General features: G+C 44.2%; 1 protein-coding gene across 1 annotated transcript in view; it reads right to left on the bottom strand.

Annotated features, from left to right (window-relative positions):
• The window catches only part of ERGIC3 (ERGIC and golgi 3), a 352,380-nt gene that overhangs the window by 180,763 nt on the left and 147,369 nt on the right, over nucleotides 1-24,248 (bottom strand). Inside the window, exon 7 of the mRNA XM_085619066.1 lies at nucleotides 22,702-22,759. Within this exon, the coding sequence (XP_085475192.1) occupies nucleotides 22,702-22,759 (58 nt within the window). The remainder of the gene's footprint in view (nucleotides 1-22,701; nucleotides 22,760-24,248) is intronic.

Genomic DNA, 24,248 nt, shown 5'->3' with positions numbered 1-24,248 from the left:
GTGACTAATGGGGATCTGCTATCATGGTAAGGTTTTTTTACGATGAAGGACTGTGTCATGTATCTATTTTTCCTTTGGTGCTCGGGCTGGTAGTTGGTGATCTGCAGTGTCAAACGCTATGATAGGTCAGGTAGGAGAAGTCCAGAGATGCAGTCGCGTCAACAGAGTTCTCTGGGTTCTCCTAGATGGAGATAACGCGGAGTTCGTTCTTCTCCCAGATCTGACGCGTTCTGGCTGGTTGAAAATAGTTTATTTTGTTTGACTAAGCCTGGGATGTGAGATTCTAAGAGGCTGGCTTAGAAAATGTTTTGGGGCCGGGATTTGCTGGGATCATGCAAAGTTTCCATCTTTGATTTGGCCATTGGGTTCTTTTTCTGTTAGCTGGTTGAAAGAGCAGAGTTTAGGTTGTGTGGTAAGATGGGTTTGGCGAGGCTCGGAGTGGGAGAGTTGTTGTGCTAGCTTTTGAGAGAACCTGAGATTCAAGGTTACTGGCTCTTTTGATGAAGTGCAGGCTGGGTTACAGAATTCAATGACATTTTGAAGACCTCTTTGGTTGGGCAAGTAGCATGAGAAATTGATTGAGAATATGTCAATCATTGTGTTTTTATGTAGGTTTTCATTGTTGCCTTTGAAGCTGCTTTTTAACATCGAGGTTGTAAGTTTCCTCCATTGCACTGTAAAGAAGCGTTTTTGTTGTCAATGCACTGTTCATCTTTGTGTCTGTGGTCTCCATGCAGGGCAACTGCAGAGCAGTGACTGAAGTTCCATGCACTGTTCATCAATGTGTCTAGGTCCCCATGCAGTACTACTGCAGACCAGTGACTGTAGTTCACATGCACTTTCTATCTGTGGTCTCCATGAACTGCAGCTGTAGAACAGTGTCTGTGGTGCACATGCACTTTTCGTCTGTGGTCTTAATGCAGTGCACATGCACTGTTCATCTGTGTGTCTGTGGTCTCCATGCAGTGCAGCTGAAGAGGAGTGACTGTAGTTCACACGGACTGTTCATCTGTGGTGTCCATGCAGTGAAGCTGCAGACCAGTGACTGTAGTGCACATGTACTTTCCATCTGTGGTCTCCATGAACTGCAGCTGTAGAACTGTGTCTGTGGTGCCCATGCACTGTTCATCTGTGTGTCTGTGGTCTTAATGCAGTGCAGCTGCGGAGCAGTGACTGTAGTTCACATGCAGTGTCCATCCATGTGTTTGTGGTCTCCATGCAGCACAGCAGCGGCAGAGCAGTGACTGCAGTTCACATACCCTGTCTATCTGCTGTCTCCAAGCACTTCAGCTGCAGAGCAGTGACTGTAGTTCACATACACTCTTTACCTGTGGTCTCCATGCAGCACAGCAGCGGCAGAGCAGTGACTGTAGTTCACATACCCTGTCAATCTGCTGTCTCCAAGCACTTCAGCTGCAGAGCAGTGACTGTAGTTCACATACACTCTTTACCTGTGGTCTCCATGCAGCACAGCAGCGGCAGAGCAGTGACTGTAGTTCACATACCCTGTCAATCTGCTGTCTCCAAGCACTTCAGCTGAAGAGCAGTGACTGTAGTTCACACGGACTGTTCATCTGTGGTGTCCACGCAGTGAAGCTGCAGACCAGTGACTGTAGTGCACATGTACTTTCCATCTGTGGTCTTCATGAACTGCAATGTAGAACAGTGTCTGTGGTGCTCATGCACTGTTCATCTGTGTGTCTGTGGTCTTAATGCAGTGCAGCTGCGGAGCAGTGACTGTAGTGCACAAGCAGTGTCCATCCATGTGTTTGTGGTCTCCATGCAGCACAGCAGCGGCAGAGCAGTGACTGTAGTTCACATACCCTGTCAATCTGCTGTCTCCAAGCACTTCAGCTGAAGAGCAGTGACTGTAGTTCACACGGACTGTTCATCTGTGGTGTCCATGCAGTGAAGCTGCAGACCAGTGACTGTAGTGCACATGTACTTTCCATCTGTGGTCTTCATGAACTGCAGCTGTAGAACAGTGTCTGTGGTGCTCATGCACTGTTCATCTGTGTGTCTGTGGTCTTAATGCAGTGCAGCTGCGGAGCAGTGACTGTAGTGCACAAGCAGTGTCCATCCATGTGTTTGTGGTCTCCATGCAGCACAGCAGCGGCAGAGCAGTGACTGTAGTTCACATACCCTGTCAATCTGCTGTCTCCAAGCACTTCAGCTGAAGAGCAGTGACTGTAGTTCACACGGACTGTTCATCTGTGGTGTCCATGCAGTGAAGCTGCAGACCAGTGACTGTAGTGCACATGTACTTTCCATCTGTGGTCTTCATGAACTGCAGCTGTAGAACAGTGTCTGTGGTGCTCATGCACTGTTCATCTGTGTGTCTGTGGTCTTAATGCAGTGCAGCTGCGGAGCAGTGACTGTAGTGCACAAGCAGTGTCCATCCATGTGTTTGTGGTCTCCATGCAGCACAGCAGCAGCAGAGCAGTGACTGTAGTTCACATACCCTGTCAATCTGCTGTCTCCAAGCACTTCAGCTGAAGAGCAGTGACTGTAGTGCACAAGCAGTGTCCATCCATGTGTTTGTGGTCTCCATGCAGCACAGCAGCGGCAGAGCAGTGACTGTAGTTCACATACCCTGTCTATCTGTGTGACTGCTGTCTCCAAGCACTTCAGCTGCAGAGCAGTGACTGTAGTTCACTTGCACTGTTTATAAGTGAGACAGATGTGTGTTTGCAGTATTGCAGAGGCCTGCCTTTAATGCCATTAAATTGTTGAATGGTTGGCTGAAGTGTCCACGTGGTGCTGATTGCAATGGCAGCAGGGCCTTTGCAGTGCAACTGCACAGGAGCAACTTTAGTGCACATCCAGTGAACATAGGCGGTCCTGTTGTGAACATGCAGTGTTGAAGATGAGTGGTTTCAGTGCCCCTGCAGTGTTCCTATGTGTGGCTGAAGTGTCAATGTAGTTCTGATTGGGGGGGGGGGGGGAGCAGGACCTGTGCAGTGCTGCATGTTGTGACTTCCCCAGTGCAGCAGAGAAGCACTGTCAATGTTCTTGCAGGAAGGTGCAGTGGCGTGCTGATGTATCTGCAGTGTTGCAGACAAGCTCTCAATCCTTTGCTCTAGTATTGCAAAGAAGTGCTGATACTGTCATGTAGTGCTGAGAAGGCGTTCTAGCATTTCTGCCTAGAAGCACTTGGTATTCCCCATCAATAATTACAGAGAGCCTTCGTTTCACTCGCTGCAGTGCTGTAAAAAACACAAAGAGTTGGTGCAGTCCTGGCTGTACTACAGAAGCTTGAGTGCCCCCATAGTGCTGCTTAGAACTGCTGTTAAATTAGTAATTTTACAGTGAGACTGTCCCATAAATTGGGTAAAGCCCCTTCAGTGTTCCATAGACGTGCTTGCAATGTCTCACCTGTGCATCAGAGAAATGCTAGTGCTGTCAGGGCAGCAGAGGCTCAGTGGTACAATCCTAGCAGGCATGCAGTGAAACAGAGAAGTGTCAGCCTGTTTCTGTAGTGCGGTAGAGGCGCAGTGGCGCTATCTAGGCAGTAATGCGGGAATATAGAGAAGTGCTGGGACGGTCTCTGTAGTGCAGCAGTTGTGCAGTGGTACAATGCTAGCAGGCATGCAGTGAAGCAGAGAAAGGCCAGTTCTGTTTCTGTAGTGCAGGAGCGGTGCAGTGGTACAATCATAGCAGGCATGCAGTGATGAAAAGGAGTGCTGGTACTGTCTGTGGTGTTGAGAACTGTGGGGGAGATGTGCTATTATCTATGCACGGAAATGCTGACAATACCCCTAGGAGAGGTTTGTATACTAATAGTGCAGCAGAGAAGTTTGGTAATGCCCTTGCAGTGCTATGCAGAAGCCACTGCATTGAAAACTAAGCCCTGTTTAAAACCCATATTTAGTTTACCAGATGACTGTATATCACCAAGGATTCAATGCTTAATCATGGGGTCTTATTTAAGAAACAAATGCATTCTGGGAATTGTAGTACCACTTCACTTCAGTTGATCCAATTGAATTAACACACTTGAAAACAATTATTTTTAAAAATAAACAAGCATTGGCTGCGCAACAAGCAAGACGTGCAGCCGCGACCGGGAGTTGTGTGCGTGCGCAAAAATAAAATAAAAATAAACAAGCCCGGGAGTTGTGTGCGCGCGCGTGCTAAAAGAAAAAAAAAAGGACGAGATTGGTGCGCGAGCGACGGCAAAAGTGAAAGCAGGCTGGCGAGTGGTGTGCGATGCGCGCGCACCATGACGAGAGAGGAAAACCAGATGGCGCCTCTGCTCGTCATTGTGCGCGTAACCGCACGCTCTATGCCAGCCAAAAAGCTGGTCGGCTCTTTAAAGCCCACATACTAAATGTCACGCCAGAGAAGCCCATGCGCTGGCTCAGTTGAGACCTAAAAAAAATAACAAGTGCAGATTTGCTGACATCGCCCTGTCTCTGACCAAAATACAACTGGCAAAGGTGTGGAAATCAGTCAGGACACTGCAGATTACAAACTGGAAGGGCGAATTGCTCAAGTGGGCAGAAGCAAAACGTATGGCATTACTGACGGCAGGCCAGGTGAGCGGCATCAACCCCCCCCCCCCCCTCGGTTGATAGTCTAGGATGCTACACTCACAAAGCTCATGAATAAAGTTTACACTATGCATCGTAAGCTAGGTAGATATCAAATTAATTGAGAAATATTAGGAGTACCACACACAACCCGTCCGAAATGGGGACATCAGACAATTATAATCAATTGTGAGGCAACGCCAAATGTAAAAGATGACACGGGTAGATGCACTGGTGTTAGAGGTCCAAGAAACAGGAGAGTAACTAAGAGCCATATAGGTTCAATGTCTCACAAGTTATATTTTTGTATATCCCGTTATATTCTGTATCAATGTAACTTGCATGTCTTTCCTACCAAAATGTTAAAAAGAAATTATAAATAAATTCAAAAAATGCATTTCAGAGGTAATTTCTGTTAGGTGAAATTCAGGTCACTGAAATTCTTTAACTAACAGAACAAACTTTCGTTTCTGTGTTAGCTCAATATACTATATTGGCAGCCAATACATCAATGGGCTTGAAACATTTTAATGTCAATCCAATCCAAAAACAGCTTTATTCGACGAAAGTCATAAAATCGATACAAAACAGGTACAGGTACACAATACACAGATAGTTTGGCAAAAAGACAATATAAAATCGATACTATTTAAAATATTTACAGGTTTTAAAAATACATATAGTACAAAAAAGATCGTTAGGGGTAACATCCAGGGCAGCTGACACTTTACTAACCATTGCTCTTAATTCTTATAATCCATGCCCACCCCAGGAATTTAGCAACAGCCACAACAATTACCGGGTCAGTGCAGGTACGAAGGAGTCTTCCTGCTTCAACACTCCGTCTAGTACCCAATAATTGGCAAACAGGTCTCAACCATACACGCCTCGGAGCCGAATAGGCAGGGCATACAAAAAACATGTGTGCTAGTGTTTCCACCTGGGATTTGCATAAAAACATGAATTACTACTCTTAGTCTCCCACCGGGCTACAAATGAATTTAAGGGCAGCGCTCCCACCCGCATCTGGAAAAATAGTTTCCTATCTAACACTTTGGTAACAAGATCCCAGAAATGTTCGACCCTTGGGGCAGTTTTGAAGCTCAAAAATTCATTAGATAGCGAAAGGGGTTTAGTATCAAAAAGTACCTTGGCATTTACCAACTCCCAGTATTTCTCTTTCAAGAGTGCTTTAGATGGAAAGGTAGCACCCGAAGGGTTCTCCCAAAGATCGCTCAGCCCCAAAGCCTCAAGGGATTTTCTGATTTCTTTAAGCCAAACAATCTTCCGAGAGCCCACCAGAGACATTATATCAAGGAAACCCTCCGCATACTGAGCCAAAGCCGGAGTGGTCCATAGGCGACGCCAGTAAAGAATGGGTCGAAGCCTGGCTACACCGGCTATGGGGTTCTTCTCAAGGTCGTATCTTAAGGGAACTATAGGTGTGCTCTGTGGGAGAGAAGTAATGCTACGCAGAAACTTGTTTTCCGAGATGGTTAAGGAAGACAGGTTCTCGTATCCCACAGTTCAGCACCATAAAGAGCCGAAATCACAGCTTTGGCACTGTAGACCTGGAGGACAGGTCTAATGGGCTTTGAAGGAGACTTTTTAAATTCGCCAGCCAGTACACCAACTAGCTGCCTATGTTTTAAAGTGGACAAATCTCTCTGTAATTTCCCTCGAAATTATTCTGAATGTTAACTCCTAGATAATTAAAAGCCTGTACTTGTTCTAGTGGATTTTTGAACAAAACAAATTGGTTTTAAAAAGATTTGTGCGGCCTGAATACCATAAGCTTAGTTTTTTTAATGTTTACTTCAAGGCCACGAACTACACAAAAGGTCTCAAAAATATCCAATGAACGCTGAAGTCCGCAGGGTGTTTTAGCAATTAGAAGCGTATCATCGGCGAACATTAGGATAGGGACCTTAGTGTTGCCAAGAATAGGGGCATCAACGTGAGCTTTCAAAAGACGAAACGCTATGTCATTGATATATAGGGAGAATAGAGTTGGGGCCATTGCACAACCCTGCCTCACACCTCTTTGGACCGGAAAGTCCTCGGTCGTCATACCATGGCCTCCCCATCTAATTCTAGCAGAATTATCCGCGTGAAGCCTCTGAATTAAGGACAACAAGCCGCCATGAAGCCCCAGATCTTTCAATGTCAACCAAAGTTTGGGGCGAGGGACTAAATCAAAGGCGGCCCTTAGGTCCACAAACACCGCGTACAAATTCCCCTTGCCCAGGACCACTGTCTTCCAATAAAGGAGGATGAAACGGAATACTTGGTCAATAGTGCTAATGTGCTGGCGAAATCCTGCCTGAAATGGAGAAAAAATATTGTTTGACGCTATCCAGAGATGCACACGATTTAAGATCAATCTACCAGTGATCTTCTGGATAGCGTCAATCAGGCTAATAGGCCGATAATTCTCGGGAAGCGAGCGGTCCTCCTTTTTATACACCGGAATTATTTCTGCCGCTTTCCATGAGCTAGGAATTGGGGCACCATGTGCCATCGCATTAGCAATCAACTGTATATATCTCCCCCATTTAAGCTGATCATACAGAAATCCGCAGGTCCTCCATCCGGGCCTGGAGCCTTGCCAGACGCCACTCCTATAAGTGCTAGTTCCACCTCTGAACTAGTAAAATTATCTTCTGAATTGAACATCTGGGGGGACCCAAGGCTTTCGGGGAGATCAGTGGGAGAAGCATACTGGAGTTTAAAATACTCAACCCACTTCTCTTGTGAAACATTATTTTGGGGACACTCAGGCTGCCCACCGGATCCCCACTTTACAATGCTCCAGAATAATTTACTATTATTCTGAAGGCTTGCTTCGAGAAGGCCCTCCCACTTTTTTCCATCCCATTGGCGTTTGGCCCTGGCAACACAACTCTTATAGATTATTCTTCTGTGACGAACCAGGCTTACATCGCCACCCTTCAAGGCGTTCCCAAGTAGTAGCCTAGCCTCCCTACATTCTTTATTATACCAAGAGACTTGATGGTTAACACCACTTGGTCCTGGTTTTGCTTTTGTAAGGAAATAAGATTTCAGACTGACAAATAAGCTATCATGCGCTGATGTTAAATCCCTCAGATTATTTTACCAAAAGTACTCCCCACTATCAACTCGCAATTAAGTTGCGAGTTGTATTTGAACAGACCTAGAGCTACCAGGTGTTGAGGTCCCTAAGTGAAGTCAGAAAAGACCACCACTAATAAGTGGGGAAGGAGGCAACTCCTTTTGTTTTATATTCCCTCACACACCCTAGTGGTGTCATGCTTCATCATTGGGACACCTCGACGCCTACAAGTCGAGGTGGGCTCGACCATATTCCAGGGAGCTCTTAAGAAGATGTTTTTGGCCAGGGGGATAAAAATTAAAAACCCGACAGCAGATCCCAGTATCCCTTTTATTCTTGGACCTGCTGGGGGTGATAATAAAATAAAGTTTAAGGGTCAATGGGGATATTATGGTCCTAAGACCCTATAGCCAACATGTTTCAGTCCTATTAAGCCCCATAAAGGGTGCTGGACTTTCTTCAGGGCGGAATATAATGCCCCCTGGTATGGGTAGGGCAGGGGCTTTCCCTACGCTACTGGTGATAAGGTCAACTAACGCTCCTTATTAGTTTACGTAGACTAATTAGTCTTACATGTCACTCCATCTAAGTAGAGAAACAAAGAGAAAAAAAGAGAGAGAAGAGACCACACATTCTTATATATGGAGATCCAGGAATGTTCATATCTACAGGCGTACGTCTCAACTTATTAATGGTGAAACCAACAGATATATAGAGGTGGCGGGTGAAAAAACACTCTAAGTTTCTCACACGCTCCTATCTGTGTATTGCCCGGCTTGGTGGCGGCATTACGCCGCATCCTATTACCTTTTGCTCTTAGGTGTGTGTCTAAACATATTGATCTTACACCCGTGTAATTCCCTTGCGGTCAAAACACTATAAAAATAATAATTGCCGTGGTTTGTTTTATATATAACATGATCGCGTAATTGCATGCTCACCTTTCACGCTCATGCATACATCTACATATTTCACACATTCATTCTTACCCCGTTCTGGGAGGGGTATCGACTCCAAGTGGAAAACCAACATTTGCGGGGTAGCCCTGTAGTCAGACACTTCATGTTCGTAAGCGTTTTTTCATCACCCACACGAGATTCGAGTATCCCGAATTGTTGTTCCATAGTAATGGAAGAGGGCCCCAATAAGGTAAAAAACACATATAGAGAGACAAACACACGAAGACATAAACACAGAAAAATGTGCGTAAGAGTTATGCTTAATGCAGGATCCCAAGAGGGACCAGCTTCTTCCTCATACCTTATGTCCGTAGTAAAGTTCCAGCATTACTCACGCCATCAAGGGTCCTGCCCCTCGTATCATCCTATTCGGAGGTGGTTCCACTGCTTGGGGTACTGCTTCATCTCCTTGTGACGTTATAAGTAGACCGTTTGTAATTGGATGTTAGCCCGCCTACTTCCGCATCCCATATCCGGCATGAACGAAAGACGATAAGAAACATGGGAGTTGTAGTGTTAATCTGACTACGCGTCTTTCTCCGCTCTTTAGGTTTTTTTTTAACTGAGCTTTATTATCACGAAGTCAAAATCAGCCACACATCTGATCCTATTAATTGTTACGGACTATGATTATTACCGATCGGTTTGTACTGATCAGTTTAATACCGGTAAAGACAGGAGGGGTTTGTTCTAAGCAAGGCGTACCGGTGTAGAAATGCCGTGTATTGCAAAAGCCTGCCAGTATTGTCCTAAACCGGCAGTGCCATATGGTTACTCATCTATGTGAGTGATACATACACATGATCGATCACCAACCATGTTTTAGGGGGAAGTATTACGACATTATCTAGGTTATACCTTTACATAGGATAAAACAGCGAGTGGGCTGGTATTTGATCACTTGCCGGACTGAATAGTGTGCGTATTCTCTTATTTAAACTCCGCCACAGATCTTTTTGAAAAATGGTAGCTATATTAAGATATTAATTGAGGTTTATATCCTTCGGAAAAGTTCTCACCTCTTTAGAACTTGATAATCTTAGTTGTTTATAGGTCAGGCACGACCACATACCTGGGACAATAATTACGGGGTCGGGATGTTCGTTTATATTCCAGTCTTTTAATCCTCACGAGAATTATCTCTTATTAAGTTGGTTCCATGGTATTGAATTGTTTAATCCTACAATGTGGGTTTTGAGTCTATACACCCATCGTTGTTCGCGTTCTAGTAGGATTCTGGACATATCACCCTCCCCACTCACTTTCTCAATGATTGTCCACCACAAGTCTGTATCTGTGTGTTTGTACTCAATGCAGTGTGCTGTCAATTTTGTGGATGCAATAGCCCTCCTAATCGTGCTTCTATGCTCACATATGCGCACTTTGACTTTCCTTCCTGTCATTCCTACGTACATAAGTTGGCAGGGGCATTTGATGAGGTAAATGACCTTCTCTGTGTTGCAGTTTGTATGTGATCGCTGTTCCCACGCGTATCGCATACCAAGGTCTATTTTTTTAGTCTGTTCTGTAAATGGACACACCACGCAAGACCCGCATGGGTAATGTCAGGTGACCATTGGTAAATTCCATAGTGTTACTTGATTTGTTGATTGTGTTTTAGGTTTTCTGAAATCAGTGTGAATGAGGGAATCCCTCAGACTTCTGTTCCGTTTGAAAGAGAACATTGGTTTCTCAAATTTGAGTTGGTTAGAAGTAAGGACTGTCCACTTTTTATTGATGATTTTCTTAATCACATTTGATGATGCATTAAAAGTGGTAACACATATGAGAGCGTCCGGTTCTTCTTTTTGATGTGTTTCGAGTAGGGCCTCTCTGGGTGTGTTACGAGATCGTTTCTTGGCTCTTTCAATAATCTTTTTTGGGTACGATCTTTCTTGTAACTTTCTGGCCAGATTTTCTGCTTCTATCTTGTATTCTCCCAGGTCAGCACAGTTTCCCATCAGAGGCAAAGACTGACTCTATAGCAATGATGGAACCATCCACTTAGTCTATAATTTTTGATAAGGTGGCAGGGTACCCCAAAAGACCCGACCATCTCAGACGGCGCATGTCATTAGATGTCACCACCTCGGGGGGACACGACTCCCTGGCCTCAACGTCAACCATGTTGAACAACAAAAAAAAAAATCATTGCCCCTCTAGAATAACAAACATTGGGCCAAAATTACTGAGTGATTAAGAGGTAGTGGTGAATCGCTAACTTATAGGGTTAGCGACCCCTAAATCACCTTTTCTTATGTTCTGAACCAATTGTGTGCTTGAGAAAACTTTTTCTGAAAAGCAGAATAGGTTTAGAAATGATTGCCGGTTCAAACTTTGGAAGGGCATGTTTAGGGTGTTCCTTCCAAATTGCAAATCTGTAATTTATGTATTAATGACTGACTGTAATTCCAGCTGTAAACCACTGATCAATTACCAAAACTGAAGCTGCCAGGTCTGTGGTTTGGCAGCGAGGGCAGAAAAGTCATACCATCATCAAGCAAAGATGAGAGTTGAAAGTACTCTCCTTGTGAGCAAGCACAAACAACCGGATGGTAGGCCCCTTTAAAGGAAAAAATAAACCACCACTGACTGCCCTTAGAGACAATAATGTGAACGCCCCTGCCCCAGTTCCTGGAAGGTCAAGTGGCAACAACTCCCAAACTTTTCATAAGAACAAGCTGTGGCAACTGGAGGCCGCTGGCAAAGCCTGTGATGTATAAAGTAGTCATCCTACCAACAACAGGATGAACGCCATCAGGGTCACACTGAGGCAGCGACATTTGCATTAAGGTTTACATTTACTTTGCATTTTAGAGTTCCGTCAATACTGGGATTTGTTTGCATTTAAACGGAGGCAGCACTTCCGGTTCGTTGTTGAAGGAAAATGTTTACAAATGAAAGGAACAAACGGGTCTACCAAAAAATCTCGGCTTGTAGCGGTACCGCTATTTAGAAATGTATTTATTCATAGTTTTCTTTGCCCAACTAGGAGGAATCCGAGTCCTTTATATGACAACTGAAGAACAAAAGAGGACAAACATTTCACTAGGGACAATAGACTGGACACGGTAGATGCCTGTAGAGACCAGGTAGTACCTACCTCGCAGTACACACCTACCTCGCCTCTTTTCAGACTGATCAGTAAAACGAAGGCGGCGACTCCAAGCTTTGCTACGAGCACCCTCTAGTGGCCGCTTTCCAAAACACACTCCCTTTTAAAAATGAATCTTACAAATAGTTTCAATTATTTTAAACAAACAATTTATAGAAGGAATTGTAGCTACTGCGTTACATCTGATAAAGGATCTTTGTGGGCAAACGTGAGTGTACTGTACACCTATGTCATTATAGTGGTGCCACTAACGGTACCCCCAAGCCATAACATGTCAGAGAAAAGGTACAGAAAAAGAAATGTAATTAAAAAACGAATGCTAGCAGAAGTTTAGAAAATGAAGAGAAAATGGGGGATATGTAGAAAGAGCAGGATTAGTGGAAAAGTCTCTAAGTAGGTGGCTACATGGGAGTCTTAGTCCTTGCCCGCTCACAATCAATATTCAGAAAACTGAGAAGTATTCTTATGCTAAAGGTGGCTCAAATATTAACTCCCCCGAGTGCCGGAGATGGAAAGATTACTTACCTGCTGTAGAGTCCTCAAGAAATGGCATTCATGACAGATTTAGATTCTATGATGCATTACCCACTGTCAGACTGGGAATCTTCGGCAAACTGTTCTAGGTAACAGCATTATAGCACCAACATGTAATACACAAGTGTTGGCCTTTCCACCTCATTGTTCGGGTCTGCACTGCGACCAATGAGGTGGAGAGGCTTGCAACTCCGCTCCTGCAAAGCAGAAGGTAAGCAAATCTAAATACATCAACGTGGTTACTGTAGTTACAGTCAGGTTCTTTTTTAAATCTCCAGCACTAGATCTTTCATAGGTTCTAATTCAAACCAGCAAGTAGTACAATGACAAATCGGAAAGGCCCACTTTAATGCAACCTGACAGCTACCTGGCCCAACCTCAACTCCACTATGCAGTGGATGTCCAAGTAATCGTGCTTCCTGAAACTGTGCCATGTATGCACTGTGGCAGCTTTGTATTGTAATTGCATTTAACTAGCGCTTATTAACCGACGAGGCGTCCAAACGCTTTTTCGGCGAGTAGCACGCTACTCCGGAACCATGTTCAGGAGAAGTGCTTCGAAAAATAGCACCGCTGTGCCTGCCATACCCCTGAATACCCGTTCAGTGACTTTTTGAGGAAGCGCCTGTTCATCCCGGTACGACAGCAGGGTATACAGTCACCCTTGTTTAAAAACTGCCTGCGTTTAGAGAGACCAAAGCAGACAGATAACTGAGCAGATCGGTAAAAGGTTCAGTTGTATCTAGACTGAACAAAATGTATCTTTTCACATACAAGAAATGAAAGTAATTTCACACTTCAGGTGATGGAAAGGATTCATCGGTCATAGCTGTGGAAATTAATTTCGGATTGCATTGTGCGGCCTTCAGAAGGTTCTTTAGCATAACGATCCTGGGATTTCACCTACAGGTTTTTCCAGCGTAAGGTGTCATTAGTAGAACGTATCTGATCTCAGCCTTATGGATAGGCTGGATAGGAGGATTTATGAGTTTGGAAAGAAGTACGTTCAGCGCATGCGCAGGAGTTTCTAGGACTACTGGCCCAGGCGTATAAAGTGGCCTCACATACATTTCCTGAGTAAGCACAACAGAAAGCCGAAGAGTTTTCTGGTTCTAACACTTATGGCTTCTGCATGAACTCTTACCGAGTAGTATGTGCGATCTGAGCACAGTAAGAGTAGGAGTTACCATCTCAATCAATCAATCAATCAGGGATTTGTAAAGAGCAGCAAATCATTTGAGAGGGTCTCAAGGCGCTGAAGCGGCTAGCTGGTTCGTGGTGATCTGTTCATTCGCCAGCCATCTCAATGCCAAGAATGCAGTGTTGGCCTGGGTGGCCCAGTCAAGGATGAGGCTTATTCTTGGTTGCAAACGAGGGGTCACTGATAAGGACGCCATCATTGGCTACAGTTTTGCCTACCTACCCTACTGAGGGGCATTGCCGAGCTCAGCAATGAAGGTGTTGTGAATAACTTACTTACCGACGTGAAGGTCTTTGGGGCAAAAAGGTGGTGATTGACAAGCAATGCTCACCGGTTGACTTACAAAGATATCCAGTTGACAGCAATAGCCTTGCTAACAAGGGCAGTCACTCGCTCGCAGGGTGGTGGTAGATTTAGAGGGCGATGGAGATTTTAGTGGCTTTTTGCTCTTGATTATAATTGTCTGATGTCCCCATTCCAGAGGAGACGTGGGTCAGTTCACAAATTTTCAACCTTTAATCCCCAAAAAGCGCGTCAATATGTAGAGGCTTTTTTGAGTCAGTGGAAGCAGAAGCATGTTTGACAAGTTCTTTTTCAGAGGAATTAGTCTCTTAAACTGCACCAATGATCCTGAATAAACTGAAAATGACTGCCAACTGTTATGTGGTGGTCAATACATCACAATCAAGCATTACAATCATTCTAGATATAGGTTACCGGTAAAGACCTTCTTAAGGAAGCATGTTTTACAGAACTTAGAGTTGCTCATAGCTGTTAGCATGCAGGTCAGCACTGTTTGAAGTTCGGATCAGAATAAATGTAAAATATTGAGACCCTATAGTCGGAGAGAGCTTTTGAAAGAACCCTGGCAAGCGGCGCATTTGGAAACATTTAGGGAAAAAGAAATTAAGAAAAGGTCTATTACCTGTAATAGAAACCGAACTCAAAGTTTCTATCTTTAAATGCTAGAAAAAGAGGTGGAAAGTGCAGCAAAGATCACAGCTCAGTGTGGCAGTGTTTATGAGAAGTGGAAGACTAAGCCTCTTCGCCTCTGTGGTGCAGGCCCAAACAATGACGTGAGTAGGATCCGGAGGCCTCGCTCTGTATTACCTATGTGTGTTTTAATATCTTACAGCCTATCCCAGGCTGGCAACGGGGAATAATTCAAAACATTCGAAATAATACAATGGAATCCACATTACAGGACAACATTTGGCTGCATACCCGAAACTAGTCTAAATGGACCATTGAAATAACTGTGACCACTTTAAAAAAAAAAAAAAAAAAAAGTTATAGCAATATGTCATCTATGCTGCAGTTACAAGTGGATCATTTTATCATTTTGTTTCTAGAAATGATCGCCACATTGGAATTTTCAATGATGAGAAGACTTGAGAAGCTTGGAGTCTTTCTTTTTTGTATACCTTATTAAAGGGACTTTCCTCCTAAGCAAGGATTAATTTGCTTAGGACCACCTTAAGAAAGGACTTCCTTTCAGAATAACCAGCAGATTGGCTTCTATTAGCCATGATTACTTCACACGGCAAGCATGGAAGTTGAACTCCTGTAGCAGAAACAACGGTTCTCAGCGAGAGGACAGCAGGCCCAAAGAACAAGGTGGTGCTCAGGAAAAAGATGACAACCCATCAAACTAATTCTGAGATAATTACTTTACCATCATTCAGCTATCTTCAGTTTCGGATGTTATCCCAGTACAGTGGCAGTACTAGATCGACTTTGGTTTGAACGTCTGCCCTATCAGGAACCAACGAGTGACTATTAGGTACCCTGAAAATGCCCCTGTAACTTGTACAGTCTTGGAGCCATATTGCCTCCTGAAACAAAAGTGTTTATGCTTAAAGCGGAGTATGGGACTGTAGAAGGTATCCTGCAGGCCCTGCTTTTCTGCTAATGATCTGTACGAAGCGTCATTGTACTCTACTGCCTGGAAGAAAGAGGAACATGTACTGAGGTGTCCCCACGCCCCCAAAAGGGAAAAGAGAAAAAGAATACACAGTGACAAGAAGCAATTTCATGGCACAGTGTTCACTGGATGTGGGTAAATAAGGGAGAGGCGCCTCTGTTTGGTTGATGCTTTAAAAGCAGGGTGCAGGTAGATTTCCTAATAGAAAAAGTATTGTTATCTACAAATACTCAAATGCAGAGGAGGAAGAAGATTTTTTATTTTATGATCACCGCTGGTGGAATTGAAAGCAAGACATAAATATTCAACAGGAAACTCGCCCTTCCTGGTCTCACGTCACGTTCCTTCCTACTTAGAGCTTTTTTGGGTCCACAATCATTTGACAAAAGCAACCAGTCATCATATCTAGCCTTGCTGAGCTATCTTTTGACCACATTTTGAGGAAGGCTGTGCTAGATGAGATTGAACTCTTTAAAAGTAATAAAGTACAATAGTAACTATTCTGATGGGTCAGCCTCCTTGCTTAAGACAGCTCGCGTACATTAGTGTCGATTTGCTTTGGGTCCCATTCCATTTTCTGAACTTTGGATTCCTATCATCTTAAATTCTGCTGCATGGTCCCACTGACCTTCACTGAATTGCTCAATACGTTTTCCGAATTCTCCCCAATTCCAACTTTTTCATAGCTTGTGGTAACAAGTGTTTCACTTTTATACATTTCTTTGTTTGACATTTTCTGTGCTGTATCCTTGAACTTGATCGTGTTTTTGCTGATGGATTTGTGGACGAATAAGGCCATTTAAATTTAGCCAAAACAATAGCTCAAACTCGCGTAAATGCGAGCTCTAGTGCATTGGAAATGCTTGTTTTAAGTGCACCCACCCACTGTGCATACCGCTCCTCCCGCTGTTTTACTAGGCCCATTTTGTTTACCCAGAATTCATACGTCGGGGCGAGTAGATTTCCACCCTTGCAGAGTTAATAACTTAGCAACCAACAATCCATTAAAGAAGTTGTGTTGTTGTCTTAATGTTAAAATTATGGTTGTTGGTCGAAATTCCAAATAATGCCACTTGTAGGTCAGGCTCTATTTGGACTTTTAGTTTTGCGGTGATTGAGGTGAAGATCTTGGCCCAGAAAGTACGAAGTATGTGGCAGAAGAGCGTGACAGGCCAGTCCCCTCGTGGATGCCCACATCAAAAGCACAGAGCTGATGTTGCTGGAAACATTTGATGCAAGCCGTGCGGGGTATAATAGGGCCCATTTGGAACAAAAGGCCATTCTTTTGAAGTTCGCTCCTCAGATAGTTTTATGGGCCATAAGATTAGAACAACCCCCTATAGCGTACAGTGACATTGGAGCCAGTGCTGCAGGGGCTACAGCGTGATGCGAATAAAGAAAAAGTACCTGGTACCAGCTGTCCAAACATATAAGCTAAAGTCGAATAATGCTATAATTTTGCCTGCTTGATGCATAAGCATTCCTTTCCTTCTTTTTCAACGTGAACACAGGAGAGGCACGCAGGCTCCCGTTTCACCTGCTCACAACCTCTACCGGAGCAAGAAGAGGTCATACGACATGGGGTTGAAAAGCAAGGAATGTTGCTTCACTTAACATGTACCTTGCGTATCCTACCCGCCCCAGGAATCAGCTCAGCCTTTGAAGCCAAATGCGGTTTGCAAGAAAATTAAACTCAATCACATACAGAAACGTTTCCGGCATAACAAGGCACAGTTGTTCAGGGGAGAGAACGGTTCTCGATCCACCTTTACTCCATTTAAGTTTTGTGGTTTACCTTCCTGCCTCTGCCTCCACGCGTAAAGATATGGTTTACTCCGCCTCACGCTGGTAGCACTGACAATGTAAACCAGCATGAGTGGCACTCACCGTGAGAAGCCTGAAGATTCCTGGGAGCAGCGCCTGCCCTGCAGGGATATTTTAGAGAAGAGTCGGCGTCCAGAGCCATCTGCTGCAGCCTCTGCGACCTCTGAGTGTTTGCGCAACCACGGTCGCTGCTTCGCACTGCTACCTCGCGCTCCTACTGCAGCTTGGTTAAAGTGTCAGCAAAGGTGCCAGTTGGGCGAGCCGCACTTAAAAGTGGTCACCACTACACCACATGTTTGTTCCCTTTTGAGCTCCACAGATCGCCACTGTGCTCAACCACCCCCCATGCAGGCTCACGCCACTCCTCCTGCCAACAAACTGAGCCAACTCAGACTGGCCCCACTCTCCTGTGACGTCAGGGTTACGAAGCAGGTGTGGCGTGAGGCAATGGTCGAGCTAGCAAGTTACTACCATTTATTATCCACCCCGTTTCACACCAGGAGTTTTCACCAAAGCTGACAGCCCCGCTGTAGTGTTCGGAGTTCTTCAAGGTTTTGTATCATTGCGTGTTTTATTTTTTAATTGCACACCCATTCAGTGAACATTGCAGTGAGATGGGCTGTGCGTGAGATCACCGGGAGCCGCTCAACCACCGCTCCGTGTCCCGCTGCTGCAGCCGCCATGTTGACAGATACAGTATGGCACGGAAGATGTGTAGTGACAGGAAGTAGATCGGCAGCGCCGCTGCTGCTTTCCTTAAGGTGGACCGCCAAGCAGGAGCTGTCAAAAGCACTAAAATCACTTCCTGCCATAGTGCAGAAGCTTCTGGCTTAGCGGCAAATAAACAAGTTGGAGGGGTGGGGGACGGGGGGGGGGGGGGGGGAGTGCGGCCGAGAGCAGGGACTGGTGCAGGCAGATTGGCAATCTGGAAGGCGTGTCCGTGACTGCGGCGGGTGAGTGCAGTGACGTGCAGCGTTTACCTTGCAGGAGCGAGCGCGATAATTGCTAACAGATGGCGCCGCTGCTCGCTCCCGCAAGGGAAATGCCAAACGCGCACGAGTGGCAATTGAAACCAATGCAAAACATGCACGAGTTTCAAGCAAAGTTCTGCGCGATTGCTAAAGGCCCCCTCCTAAGGAGCACTTGCGCGCTGCGTAGGCGAGACCTAAAAAGTCCTCTTCTCAAAAATCAAGATGACCTCCTAGTTTCACAATTTGGACAACGAAGGATAGCAGCAGATTCTCAGATATGAAAAGAAAGGGCAACACTTTCAGTAAAAGGTTATTTGCTTTATTCTTAATGAAGCATTTTATGTGTTTATCAATCTCCTGATCACTGTGACATTCTGCATCGCAAAGTATGGCCTGACCCTTTTTAGGTCTCGCCTGAGCAAGCGCCTGCGCTGCTCTGCGAGACATTTAGTTAGGGCTTTTAAAAGTGCTGCCACACGGCCTAGCGCTTGAGTTCACGCAAGCGTGCACGCACGCAGCTGGCAGCTTTCAGTGCCCGAGGCGCCATCAGGAGCTTTAACTTTTTTCGCTGCTGCGCGCGCACCACTCGCGTGTTTGCCGTTGTGCGCGCACCCCTGCTTTCACTTTTGCCATCTTGTTCCTTTGAGGTGCACTGTTTACACTTATCCCGTTTCTTTTTTCCTTCTATGGCATGGTCCCATAGTCACTCGCCCAGCTGCACATCCCCATACAAATAGACTCCCAACTCGCCTATCAGTGCGTATCATTTTTCCTAATATTAAGGCGGACCTATTGCCCTTGCTGGTTGTTCGATGTTTTCATGTGCATTTTCAGGTCTCACCTACAGATTGCATTTAGCTGTTCGTTGTCTGACCGATCGTGGGCGATACTATGGTTACAGTGGGCTTTGGGCCAGCCTGTCGTCTGGTTTCCTTGTCCCTCATTTGCATGTCTTTCATTCCACTCTGTCTTCATCCTTTGAGTTTGTCCTTTCCCCGAGCACCGCCTCCTTACCATCATTTCGATTCAGGGACTTGTATTCTTCCAGTGCTCCCATTCAGGTAACCACTTTTTCTTTTGCCTTTAGCACAAGTCATCAACCAAAAAACCTTTTCGTTCCTTTTGCCAATTCTGGCTAGAATTGATAAAAAAAGCATTGGAAAAAACAATAAATATGCAGTGACAGCCCAAATGCGACACCTATGCTTGTGTAATCTGTAATTGTTGTGCGCCTGTTGTTTTTGCACAGGTTGTACTACGCAGCTCATTGGTCAAAGTACTTGTTGCAGATTTCACCCGTTTGCAGCATTTACAACTGACTTCTGAATCTTCGCTTGTCTGCAACATTGTGTTTTACCAAGTTTAACCGTGTGATGAGGCCTACCTTTCATTTACAGTTCTTCACAGCCTTTGGCGATTCACCCCGTTGTTAAGAAGGGCAACAAATGCATTTTCTGCTTTGTTGAGCATACGTGCATGCATTGCAAGTGTTTCTTGGCGCTAAGCGGACCGTGCCGCTGAAGCAAAAGCTATAACCAAAACTTTGGAACCCAGGAACAGATGCCATTTTCCCCAAATAACACAGCGCTGGCAGTACTAGCACTTTCTTCCTAAAACCAAACATTTTCTCAGTCACACTGTACTGCTGGTTGATGCTTCTTGCATCAGCACCTCTAACTTGAACCCTGGCGTTAAAATGATTCTAGCAACGCATCGAGGGCTCTGCACCTAGCATCAACTCTTGGTTTAGAGAAGATTTCATAACCATTTTGGAGTTTGCATACAGCCTGTCAGTCATCAGCATCTGAGGTTTCAGCCTCGTACAAGATCAGCGGTTCGAGTTTGCCTTTAAATGCCCTTCAGGGCATGTTCTACGGAGCGCACCCGAGATGTGACGTCTCAAGCTCTGACTGTTAAAGTACCTTTTGTTCATCCCAGTGAACAGTGTTGCAGGTTTTCAGTGTCTGATTTTGCACGAACCCTTCAGAATTTTTTTGTAAACTGATCCCAGAGCTGGGAGGCAAGCCTGCAGCCTCCGCGAAGACCTTTTGCAGCAGCATCGATGAGCTGCATTCATTACCTTGAATTCAAAGCGCTTCTTCACAGGTAGCAAAGTTAGATCGTGCAGTTGGTGAGAAATTGGTCCAACTTCCAGATATCTAATGGCAGCAGCAGTGCTGTGAGCAGCTGTGGCTGGCACTGCTGATGGTGGGATGATTCCAAGTAAAGGTCACATGCTCTAATCCAAGCGAGGTGTGACGGCAGCAGTCACTGATGGTGCACGTGGGTGCTTAGAAAGGCCATAAAGATTATCACTGGCAATGACATCGGAGCCAGTTTCATCACATCTTTGGCAATTAAAACAAGTATTGGCATAGCCAATAGGTCTCGCTTTTGGGACCTTATAAGAATTTAGTTATGCAGCTTGGGACCTTATAAGTGTTTAGCCCTGCAACAGTTGATGTTGTTGCACCAAGGTTATGGAGCTGCATAACAAAATACTTATAAGGTCCCAAAAGCGAGACCTATTGGCTATGCCAATGCTTGTTTATTACAGCCACAACTTTAGCTGCAATGGTGCACCTATTGCTGTAGACCCTATCCATTAGTGGGTTCTAAACAAACCTTAGACATGCCTTTTAAACGTCACACAGGTTTCAGGTAGACCTTTATAGTGCAGGTCATTTAATGAGTGGTCATCGTGCAAGAAACAATGTCCACTTTGCTTAGAGAGTACAACCTTTTAGCCTTATCCATATGTTTGGTTCTACTTGCAAGAAAATTAGGAAAACAATAAAAGATATTCTTGACAATTTGGGGCTACTTGGCTCTTCTTCAATGACTGTGGCAACAACACAGACTTTACTCTCACTTTGATTATTTGTATTAAAAGACTATACAGTGTCTCCAACAGTTCCTACTAAATGTTATTAAAGAATGTGTCCTCCGCTGCTTGTCGATCTACTCATAGGCCTCCACTCTGCAGAAGTCCTGCTAGCACACATCCTGCACATACACTGAACTAGTTCAGGAGGAAAGGCATTCTCTTCATTGCTCCTAAAGCATAGCATGACCTAAAACTCCACATCAGAGCCTCCTCCTCTCTTCTTGAATTCTGCAAGAAGCTGATGACCTGGCTTCTCAATTAACCAATCTGCCATAGGCAAGGCTAGGCACACAAGCCTAAGGCTGCTCAGTGCCAGGATACCCTTGAGGGTGATAAGGCGTTTCACAAATGCATATAACATAACAAAACAACGTTTTTTATCACTATTCGTGCCTTTAGCTGTGCATCAATTATTTGCCCAAGCTCTTTGCTAGGATATATTCAGTCTAGCACCCATGCAATCACTACAGTGGGGTTTGCTACTCTGAGCGTACCTCTTTCCCCCATAAATGGGCATATCACTCATCCTCATTAATGTGTTGTTGATCTTACACTGTGACCGTTTATCACAAGTATTATTTGCTTAACTTGGAAATGCATTTGTGAACTAAATCAATTTTCTTGGTGCTAACTTACGTTTTCTCATTCTTTGCTACATTGTACCATTTACAAACGTATACTTCCCTCCCATCCATATACATTGCCATATCCTGTGTTTACTGAAGACTTGGCTACATTATCATCTGCGTGTGTGGAAGCAACTATTCTACCCACATCCGGAGACAGGATCACAGATAATGGAAATTCCATCCTCCTATGTCCAGAACCAGGTTTCTCCTGAGAGATCCCAGGAAGCGCACTTCTCAAAGGTTGGTCTCTTTAGGACCAAATATCCTTGATCGAGTACACATGAAAGATCACCAGCTCAGTACAGACATATGCCCTGTAGTTATTGCTACACAGTCTGCTCCAAAACAGCATTCTGGTGTATGAGACAATCTGCCTGGTTCCGCAGACTTTTATCACATTTCTTCAGGCCAAGGTGGTTGAGGTGGTTGCCAAGAACACCATAGTAAAGGTCTAAAAATACCACCCAGTTATCTGGAAATACAAAGTGTATTTTGATTTTGAAACTGCTGAAAGCCTAGCATGCTTCTCTAAGGAATCAAATGAAGAGACTTAAGTCCTGCCTGATGTCAACCTCTTGAAACCAAACAAGTGGCAGATGATGTGGTTGCAAAGTTAAGCAAAGAGGGTAAGTGAGAGAAACACAGCAGAAGATAATCACCCAATCAACCCTTTACAACTAAAACAAAAATGCCAGTACGCAGTTCTGGCCCTTCAAGGAACATCTGCAGTTTCAGTACATCCTAGTACAAGGAAAATTTGCAGCGAATGTAGAGGAACACAAGGATGCATAGAAAGATAGCTTGGTTGGGTGGGTGGGATGGACAATGAGGCAAAACATTTGCCTTTAAATGGACTACATGATAATCTTTGCCTCTACTTTCCATTACAACGTATGAATTAGCAGTTATGGAATTAAGGGGCGGGGGGCAGCAAACAGAGAAAATAAGCTTTCTTCAGGGTTGAGTGAATACAGCTGATGCAGCATGCCATGCAGACAAAAGTAACTTTAGGAACAGAATTAATACTTTACCATGCACATGAGCCTGTTGAAAGCTTTTCCCAGGTGCAAAGTGGAAATTTCCTGCTACCTGTAGAACACAATAATTTGAGCACATTACTTTACCTGCGCACATTACAAGACAGAAATTGCTTCTCCTTTTTATTCAGGAATGGAATAGCAGTATTATACTCTTAGTTTATAAAACTGAGTTAAAATAAAGCATCTGTTCAGCATAAAAAGCTAATTAAGAAGCAAACCGTTGATCCTAATCTGTAAGCCAATATAGCCCGTGCAAGAGATAGGACTGACATGCATTCGACCATTTAATAAAACTACAAACAAAGAGGAGTGCAATATCCATCCAAATTAATGGAAAAAGAAAAGTAATTATAATCTTAAGACCTCAGAGATCTCAGTTTTGTCGACCACATAACTAATAGAAGGATACAAAACATTTGCCTATCCAGAGATTCTTAGGGAGTGCCTCACAAACCAGGGCATTCAAAATACATTTTAGTCGCATGATTTGTTTAACACAACATTTTTGCAGAGTTCTGGAAAATATGGACGTCAAAACGAGTGATGTTGACAACTTCAGTCTCTTTTTGTCAAATCCCCCTATTTAGTGTGGGAAGAACAGAAAAAAATAAGTGGTTTACTCACCTCCATTCCATCTGGTTTTTTAATTAGGACAGCCACCTCATCCGGTTGCCCTATTTTTTTGTGCTTCCTTTCAGTGAGACCGGTCATTTTCATTCTTACCTACCTTCAGAATTCCATTTTCTTTAACACGGACAGTCCACTAGCTATTGTCTTAGAATGGTACATGAGAATCTCACATAAAACATACACAGAACCTATACATTTAACATATTAGTTCACAACTTATCTAAGTCATTATGTTGGACTTCAATGAAATCAATGAGATGTTGAGTTCTAAGCCTCCACTCTCCTGAGAGGCCACCATATCTCTGAAGTTCACAGCAGAAGTGTAAAAGGAGTGTAAACACAAAGTTTTATAGAGAAGGAGACATGGTCACTTGGTAATCTATGAAAAAACCTAGAGAATAGTGGTTAGGAGTAAACTTTTTTTTTTCTCCACCAATCTTTCAAAGATGCACTTGCTTTAAATCTATTCTAGCAAGCGGTATATGAATTAAATAGGCAAAGGAGGAATTACCTTACTGAAGTAGACCCCAGAGATTTGCTTTGCCTACTCTGAATTTCTCTATGGACTAGATATCTAAACAATACTGCTCCCGTAAAGTGTGCCATGTCCTCCATGTTGCATTTTTGCAGATGTACGCAAGCGGTACTACTGCAGAGATTTCCCGAGATAGCGCCTGTCAATCCAGGAATATAAAGACTTTGAAGGAGCAGCCTGCTTGACAGAAGGTTATATAGGCTGGAATAGGTATTGCCAATGGCACATTTTCCCCATAATGTATTATGTTCACCACATATGGCCCAAGACTCCAATTTAGAATGGAAATCTTCTTGCCTAAAATACCTAGGAAGTGAATCTAAAAAAAACTTAGCAGAAACAATCTCACATAATATTATTCAAAATTAAAAAT

This window comes from Triturus cristatus, chromosome 7, assembly GCF_964204655.1.
Source record: "Triturus cristatus chromosome 7, aTriCri1.1, whole genome shotgun sequence".
Taxonomy (NCBI): domain Eukaryota; kingdom Metazoa; phylum Chordata; class Amphibia; order Caudata; family Salamandridae; genus Triturus; species Triturus cristatus.
The sequence above is the reverse complement of the archived record's forward strand: the minus strand, read 5'-3'. Positions and strand labels throughout refer to the sequence as shown.